The following is a 7,186-nucleotide window of genomic DNA, read 5'->3' as shown; positions in this document are numbered from 1 at the left end:
CGGTAACTAACCTCTCTGGTTCTCTGTCAGCGCTGCTCGGCAGAAACAAGCCCGGCTGCAGCTCCTCCTCCTCGGTGAACGGACAGCGGACTCCTCCGGAGCGTCCTACCGGGACACGGAGCCCTGAGGCCGGCAGACTGCCGGTGGGTCCGGCCGCTCTCGGGTTCTCTCTCCGCTCTCATCCTCCGCAGGTGAGCTCGAGGCGGAAAGGCGCCATGTTGAGAGGTCCGGTGACGTACTGAAGGTCACGTCAGCCTGACGTCAGCTGGATTAGTGGATGATTATAATAAAGAGACTAAAATATTGTTTTAATAAAGTAATGTTATTATAAAGTCATATAATAATTCACTCAAATAATAAATTATAGAATATAGATAATTATTATATTATGTTCATTTGATGGTTGGAAGTTTTACATTTGTGAAGATAAACCCTGTATTTCTTTTTACTTTTACTATATTATTATACTGTATATATTTATATATTTATAGATCAGGTATATCGAGGTTCAGCCTACTGGACAACTTGTATTTATTTACATTATTTAGGAGACTTGAAAGTTTTTCTGGATAAGAAATCACAAGTTATAATTAATGAAGTTACACAGATAATTAAATTACTTTAGTTGAGTTTGGTGTCAAATTTAACACAATAATTTATATTAATTTTAAAAAGAACATGTTAAAAAATGAATTTAAGATATTCCTTTATTGATCCCCTGAGGGAGAAATTGGATAAATGAATGATGTTTTATTAGACTCAGTTCAGTGTATAAAGACATGAATTGATGTATAAATTAAATAAGGTATTGATTTCTAATGTCCCCTTTAGATATTTGTATTCACTATTTTACTGATGTGCCACAATAATGTTTATTGTCATAATCAATTCTAAAAACTCTTTTATACTCATATTTTGTACATTGTTATTGTAATTAAACAATAAAGGTTGTTGGTTTATGGACTTTGTGTAAAAATGTAAAGTAACTTTTGTTCCTTTAAGGCTCAGCAGCAGCTGGATGGACAGATGTGATACAGATGTTTGTATTTTATTATGTAGCAAACAAATTTAAAAAATCATCAGTTAAATGATAAAAAGCAACAATGTGCGTATGTACACATTTACAGACAAGCAACAGAAATAACGTAACTTAAATTCAACCAATCACAATGCAGTATTTCAGTGGGCGGGGCTTATAGCAGGCATATCCCAGAGAGAATCGGCCAATCAGAGAGCTCCAGATTCTGTTGCCAGGCGACAGAAGTTATCTTAACCAATTTAAAATATGATGTCACAGCTTTAGATGGTGTCGTTTCCCCGGCAACGGACACTGAGGTTTATGGGTACTGTAGTGTTTAAACAGAGGCCCCGCCCACTTCAACACATATTAGCTCTGATTGGTTAAAACAGGTCCACTTCCTGTCTGACACCCACAATCCCTGTCAACAATTCAAGTATTCATATTAAACATCTTAACAAAATTAATCAATAATATTCAAGTTTTATATTCTCCAAACTCCATTTAACTGTAAATTAAATACGTCCCTCCAGAATATCTGATTCCACAGCAGCTTTCAAACACAAGACTGTTTAACTTCCTGGAGGATTTATTGTGGTCACTTCACGCGTAGCCGCACTTGTGCAGCTTCAGGTTGCGTTGGTCTGCGTATCTCTTCCCACACTTATCGCAGATGTATTGTTTGCCGCCGGCATGGACATGCCTCTTGTGCGTCCTCAGGTGACTGCCCTGGCTGAAGGTCTTGCCGCAGATGTCGCAGGTGTACGGTTTCTCTCCAGTGTGGATGCGCAGGTGCAGTTTCAGACTGTTGCCGTTGTTGAACTTCTTGTCGCAGTCGCTGCAGGCAAATGGGCGCTCCTTCGAGTGCGTGCGGCCGTGTGAGATCAGGCTGCTCTGCTGGCTGAACGTCTTCCCGCACTCCTGGCAGCTGAACGGACGCTCGCCGGTGTGAATCCTCCGGTGGATCTTCAGGTTCACCGCCTGGCGGAAGGTCTTCCCGCAGAGGTCGCAGCTGAACGGCCGCACGCCGCTGTGAATCCTCTGGTGATTCTTGAGGTTGTTGGCGTGGCGGAAGGTTTTGGGGCACTCCTCGCATTTGAAGGGTTTCTGTCCCGTGTGGATGAGCTCATGTGTTTTCAGCGTGACGGCGCGGGTGAAGCCTTTCCCACAGACGCCGCAGACGAAGAACTTCTTGCCGGTGTGGATGTGGGCGTGGCGGTGCAGGTTCTGCAGCAGGTTGAAGCGGCGTCCGCAGACCTCGCAGCCATACGGCTTCTCTCCGGTGTGGATGATAGAGTGCGTCTTGAGCTGCGTCTGCTTGGAGAAACACTTCCCGCACTGCGGACACTCGTAGGGCCGCTCGCCGGTGTGCGTCCTCATGTGACTCTGCAGACTCTGCCTCTGACGGAACGCCCGGCCACAGACGCTGCAGGAGAACGGCTTCTCGCCCGTGTGTACGCGGTAATGAGACTTCAGGTTGCTCTGAGACGTGAAGGATTTACCGCAGGTCGTGCACATGAAGTATTTCCACGTGACTCTCTGCAGGACAAACTCTGGATCACTGGAACCGTTCTGCTGCTGCTGCTGGAGGTCAGAGGTCACCGGCTGAGCAGCTTCAACTCGAGCTCCTGGAGGAAAAAACTATTATTAAACAAAAATTTGAAAACAAATATGAAAGATACTGATTGGATATTGATCAGGTATTCACTCTCAGCGATGGCTCCCAGGTCCACGTTGCCGTGTTCGTCTTTAACGGTGACCGCCAGGACAAATGGATTGTCACAAGCCTCTGGTTGCTCTGGTTTGGTCTGCGGTGACACAAAGTACAGACGTCACAGTCAGGTCAGTGAACGCATCACTGGTGAACAGGTGAGCAGGGTCTTACCTGAGTGGATCTGTGTGTGTCGCAGCTCTCAAGTCGGACTCCGTACGAGTGTTCAACTTCTGTGACGGACAAATCACACTTCACATTAGTATGACACCATCGTGTGGTTGCCTTCCTGATAGGTGTGTTTGATTGGTGGGGGCGGGGCCTGCGTACGTACCGACATGTGCGTTGTTGAGGATGTTGAGGACGCTGGTCTGCGGTCTCTTGCCGCCCCTCCCGGACTCCAGCTCCACCAGCAGTTTGGCTTCATCCACGATGTTCATAATCTTCCCCAAAGCCTCGTTCCCCAGAGTCTCCATGACGGAGGCAAACAGCACCTGAAAGACACAGGGCAGAGGTCAGAGGCAAACATCAGCCACACTTCTGACATCATTTTGGATGCAACGTCGTGAAGTTATTTTATGGTCAGATTTGCTTTGAAACTAGTCTCAGGTTTTACAGGTTTGTGTGTACTGACACCTGCCGGCGGGCAGCGACTCAACGCCTCAGAGCTCTTGTGAATTACATCACGAATCTAAATTAAAACACATTTTAACACCAATTGTCTTTCAGAGAAAGTTAATAAAGATTTTACTTTGGCAATTATACCAAGTTACTCTAGCTCAGTGCTATAGCTACAGTGCAGGGCTCAGTGGTGTAGATACAGGGCAGGGCTCAGTGCTATAGCTACAGGGCAGGGCTCAGCGCTGTAGATACAGTGCAGGGCTCAGTGGTGTAGATACAGGGCAGGGCTCAGTGGTGTAGATACAGGGCAGGGCTCAGTGCTATAGCTACAGGGCAGGGCTCAGTGCTGTAGATACAGTGCAGGGCTCAGTGCTGTAGATACAGTGCAGGGCTCAGTGCTGTAGATACAGGGCAGGGCTCAGTGCTGTAGATACAGGGCAGGGCTCAGTGCTGTAGATACAGGGCAGGGCTCAGTGCTGTAGCTACAGGGCAGGGCTCAGTGCTGTAGATACAGGGCAGGGCTCAGTGCTGTAGATACAGGGCAGGGCTCAGTGCTGTAGATACAGGGCAGGGCTCAGCGCTGTAGCTACAGGGCAGGGCTCAGCGCTGTAGATACAGGGCAGGGCTCAGCGCTGTAGATACAGGGCAGGGCTCAGCGCTGTAGATACAGGGCAGGGCTCAGCGCTGTAGATACAGGGCAGGGCTCAGCGCTATAGCTACAGGGCAGGGCTCAGCGCTGTAGATACAGGCAGTCAGCTCTAATACAGGGCAGGGCTCAGCGCTGTAGATACAGGGCAGGGCTCAGCGCTGTAGATACAGGGCAGGGCTCAGCGCTGTAGATACAGGGCAGGGCTCAGCGCTGTAGATACAGGGCAGGGCTCAGCGCTGTAGATACAGGGCAGGGCTCAGTGCTGTAGCTACAGGGCAGGGCTCAGCGCTGTAGATACAGGGCAGGGCTCAGTGCTGTAGATACAGTGCAGGGCTCAGTGCTGTAGCTACAGGGCAGGGCTCAGCGCTGTAGATACAGTGCTGTAGATACAGGGCAGGGCTCAGTGCTGTAGATACAGGGCAGGGCTCACTGCTGTAGCTACAGGGCAGGGCTCAGTGCTGTAGATACAGTGCAGGGCTCAGTGCTATAGATACAGGACAGGGCTCAGCGCTGTAGATACAGTGCAGGGCTCAGTGCTATAGATACAGGACAGGGCTCAGCGCTGTAGATACAGGACAGGGCTCAGCGCTGTAGATACAGGACAGGGCTCAGCGCTGTAGATACAGGACAGGGCTCAGCGCTGTAGATACAGGGCAGGGCTCAGCGCTGTAGATACAGGGCAGGGCTCAGCGCTGTAGATACAGGGCAGGGCTCAGCGCTGTAGATACAGGGCAGGGCTCAGCGCTGTAGATACAGGGCAGGGCTCAGTGCTGGAGCTACAGGGCAGGGCTCAGTGCTGTAGATACAGGGCAGGGCTCAGTGCTGTAGATACAGGGCAGGGCTCAGGGCTGTAGATACAGGGCAGGGCTCAGTGCTGTAGATACAGGGCAGGGCTCAGTGCTGTAGATACAGGACAGGGCTCAGTGCTGTAGCTACAGGGCAGGGCTCAGTGCTGTAGATACAGGGCAGGGCTCAGTGCTGTAGATACAGGGCAGGGCTCAGTGCTGTAGATACAGGGCAGGGCTCAGTGCTGTAGATACAGGGCAGGGCTCAGTGCTGTAGATACAGTGCAGGGCTCACTGCTGTAGATACAGGGCAGGGCTCAGTGCTGTAGATACAGTGCAGGGCTCAGTGCTGTAGATACAGGACAGGGCTCAGTGCTGTAGATACAGTGCTGTAGATACAGTGCAGGGCTCAGTGCTGTAGATACAGTGCTGTAGATACAGTGCTGTAGATACAGGGCAGGGCTCAGTGCTATAGCTACAGGGCAGGGCTCAGTGCTGTAGATACAGTGCAGGGCTCAGTGCTGTAGATACAGGGCAGGGCTCAGTGCTGTAGATACAGGGCAGGGCTCAGTGCTGTAGATACAGGGCAGGGCTCAGTGCTGTAGATACAGTGCAGGGCTCACTGCTGTAGATACAGGGCAGGGCTCAGTGCTGTAGATACAGTGCAGGGCTCAGTGCTATAGATACAGGACAGGGCTCAGTGCTGTAGATACAGTGCTGTAGATACAGTGCAGGGCTCAGTGCTGTAGATACAGTGCTGTAGATACAGTGCTGTAGATACAGGGCAGGGCTCACTGCTGTAGATACAGTGCTGTAGATACAGTGCAGGGCTCAGTGCTGTAGATACAGTGCTGTAGATACAGGGCAGGGCTCACTGCTGTAGATACAGGGCAGGGCTCAGTGCTATAGCTACAGGGCAGGGCTCAGCGCTGTAGATACAGGGCAGGGCTCACTGCTGTAGATACAGGGCAGGGCTCAGTGCTGTAGATACAGTGCAGGGCTCAGTGCTATAGATACAGGACAGGGCTCAGTGCTGTAGATACAGTGCTGTAGATACAGTGCAGGGCTCAGTGCTGTAGATACAGTGCTGTAAATACAGTGCTGTAGATACAGGGCAGGGCTCACTGCTGTAGATACAGTGCTGTAGATACAGTGCAGGGCTCAGTGCTGTAGATACAGTGCTGTAAATACAGTGCTGTAGATACAGGGCAGGGCTCACTGCTGTAGATACAGTGCTGTAGATACAGTGCAGGGCTCAGTGCTGTAGATACAGTGCTGTAGATACAGGGCAGGGCTCACTGCTGTAGATACAGGGCAGGGCTCAGTGCTATAGCTACAGGGCAGGGCTCAGCGCTGTAGATACAGGGCAGGGCTCAGTGCTGTAGATACAGGGCAGGGCTCAGCGCTCCTCCTCACCATCCTCTCCCGGCCGGCGGCCCGCACTGTGGCCGGCGGAGGCGCCTCCTCTCCGGTCAGAACCTCCAGGCTGTCCTCCAGCAGCTTCTTCAGCTCCGCCACCGCAGCGTGGACCAGAGACTCCATGACGGTGGCCAGCTGAGTGTGCAGAGCCACGGAGGAGCTCATCCTTCCCGCCAACAGCCGCAGAGCGTCCCGCTGCCTGCAGCTAACTGCTAATGCTAACACACACACACTGCGTGAGGCCGGAAGGGCTCGTTGTTCCTCTTCCGGGTTCAACCGGAACAATCAGTATTTTAACTTGTATTTAGTGACTTGTTGTTTCTTGTCATTATTTACAATAAGAACAAATATACACACAAATATATTATTTACAATAAGAACAAATATACACACAAATATTTATAATATATATATATAGTTTTTGTCAGAACGATGTCGCGATAATATGACGTAGTCAAAGCGCCAGGTTCCGGAGAGAGAGACAGCAGCAGAGAAGAAGAAGAAGCAGAAGAAGAAGAAGAAGCAGAAGAAGAAGAAGAAGCAGCTCAGGTGAGAACCAGCTGTTCGGCAGGTGTGAGATGAACACAGCGGACAGGTCAGCGCAGAGAGGCGGGAACGTCCCCGCGAGAGAAACTCCATTAACAAATCAATCGATTTAATATTGACTCGATTATAAACGAAAATATAAACCTTAATACACCTACCTTAGTGACGTAGACTCATCACCGGGACCGGACAGGTAATTCGGCTCCGAAACAATGTGTGTGTGTGTGTGTGTGTGAGTGTGTGTGTGTGTGTGTGTGAGTGAGTGTGTGTGTGTGAGAGTGTGTGTGAGTGTGTGTGTGTGTGTGTGTGTGTGTGTGTGTGTGAGTGAGTGAGTGTGAGTGAGTGAGTGTGTGTGTGTGAGAGTGTGTGTGAGAGTGTGTGTGTGTGTGTGTGAGTGTGTGAGAGTGTGTGTGTGAGTGAGTGAGTGAGTGTGAGTG

At 50.1% G+C, this 7,186-nt stretch overlaps 2 protein-coding genes across 7 annotated transcripts in view; both read right to left on the bottom strand.

Moving 5' to 3' along the window:
- The window catches only part of LOC127372982 (TBC1 domain family member 12-like), an 11,584-nt gene extending 11,355 nt beyond the window's left edge, over positions 1-229 (bottom strand). For all 5 annotated transcript variants that reach the window (XM_051416994.1, XM_051416995.1, XM_051416998.1 and 2 more), the window contains exon 1: positions 1-229. This exon is cut by the window's left edge and continues 847 nt beyond it. The gene's annotated coding sequence lies outside the window, so the exon portion shown is untranslated.
- An 800-nt stretch (positions 230-1,029) lies between these two features.
- On the bottom strand, positions 1,030-7,186 carry si:ch211-207i20.2 (uncharacterized protein LOC568537 homolog). 2 transcript variants are annotated; one of them, XM_051417027.1, is made up of 6 exons: positions 6,908-7,186; positions 6,201-6,421; positions 3,064-3,223; positions 2,904-2,962; positions 2,727-2,826; positions 1,030-2,646 (listed from the first exon to the last, which is right to left on the bottom strand). In XM_051417027.1, the coding sequence occupies exons 2-6, from the start codon at positions 6,366-6,368 to the stop codon at positions 1,622-1,624; spliced, it is 1,512 nt and encodes a 503-aa protein (XP_051272987.1). In that variant the 5' UTR covers positions 6,369-6,421; positions 6,908-7,186; the 3' UTR covers positions 1,030-1,621. The 2 variants fall into 2 exon arrangements, with proteins under 2 accessions (XP_051272987.1, XP_051272988.1); XM_051417028.1 differs by lacking the exon at positions 6,908-7,186 and having other exon boundaries at positions 2,904-2,981; positions 6,201-6,350.

This window comes from Dicentrarchus labrax, unplaced genomic scaffold (assembly GCF_905237075.1).
Source record: "Dicentrarchus labrax unplaced genomic scaffold, dlabrax2021, whole genome shotgun sequence".
NCBI lineage: Eukaryota > Metazoa > Chordata > Actinopteri > Moronidae > Dicentrarchus > Dicentrarchus labrax.
This window is presented reverse-complemented; position numbering and strand designations above follow the sequence as displayed.

Excerpts from the sequence above, each read along its gene's own strand:
- si:ch211-207i20.2 (XM_051417027.1), bottom strand. The coding sequence starts at position 6,368 with ATGAGCTCCTCCGTGGCTCTGCACACTCAGCTGGCCACCGTCATGGAG. Across the intron at positions 2,963-3,063 it reads CCTCAACAACGCACATGTCG|AAGTTGAACACTCGTACGGA; the intron begins GTACGTACGCAG and ends TGTCCGTCACAG. Across the intron at positions 2,827-2,903 it reads ACACACACAGATCCACTCAG|ACCAAACCAGAGCAACCAGA; the intron begins GTAAGACCCTGC and ends GTGTCACCGCAG.